The sequence below is a fragment of the Artemia franciscana genome, chromosome 4, assembly GCF_032884065.1.
Source record: "Artemia franciscana chromosome 4, ASM3288406v1, whole genome shotgun sequence".
Classification (NCBI taxonomy): Eukaryota; Metazoa; Arthropoda; class Branchiopoda; order Anostraca; family Artemiidae; genus Artemia; species Artemia franciscana.
Window position 1 is genome coordinate 47086995 of NC_088866.1, and position 724 is coordinate 47087718.

Genomic DNA, 724 nt, shown 5'->3' on the forward strand with positions numbered 1-724 from the left:
GCAAGTGAATTCTGAACATTTTTTTTTAGAGATAAGAATAATCAAACAGAAATTTGCGTGGAACTTGATAAAGACATGCATAAACAAATTGCATAAACGTAATTTGAAGAGCAACAGCTGCAATAGTGCATTGTTTTGCAAGTGAATTCTGAACATTTTTTTTAGAGATAAGAATAATCGAACAGAAATTTGCGTGGAACTTGATAAAGACATGCATAAATATAGATAAATATTTTTCAATAACAACAGTTTTTTCCTTTCTTATAAGTTAGTGTTTAGCTTTCAAGCGTCATAATCAAGACTGCATGGAGGGAATTGACCCATATTTTGAAAAATCAGAATTATCACTGCCGCGAACTGCACAGTTTAGTAGTCAATTTGATGTCACTGAAGAATACAAAAAGCAATTAACGCAGAATAAACAGAATAAGGTTAAAGATGTCGTGAATGCAAAGGATAAGAGTGATAATAAACTTGATAGGTAAATATAGTCTGCTGTTTGTATCTTAAGCCTTATCTTCCTTTTGTCAGCTACAGAAAGGTTTTTCTTTCGAATAAGGGTGGAATTTGTATTAAGTCAGCTGCATAAAAAATAAAAATCGCCCGGACCCTCATTTGGCAAATACAGACAAAAAAGATAAGATAACTAGAAAACAGGAGACTATCTCATGATCATAACTATCAATTATAGACTGAATTTTAATATGACGAAACACTAATGTAA

At 31.5% G+C, this 724-nt stretch overlaps 1 protein-coding gene across 1 annotated transcript in view; it reads left to right on the forward strand.

Moving 5' to 3' along the window:
- The first annotated feature begins 238 nt into the window (after window positions 1-238).
- LOC136026509 (uncharacterized) overlaps window positions 239-724 on the forward strand; it is a 35693-nt gene continuing 35207 nt past the window's right edge. The window contains exon 1 of the mRNA XM_065703138.1: window positions 239-481. Within this exon, the coding sequence (XP_065559210.1) occupies window positions 306-481 (176 nt within the window). The 5' untranslated portion in view covers window positions 239-305. The remainder of the gene's footprint in view (window positions 482-724) is intronic.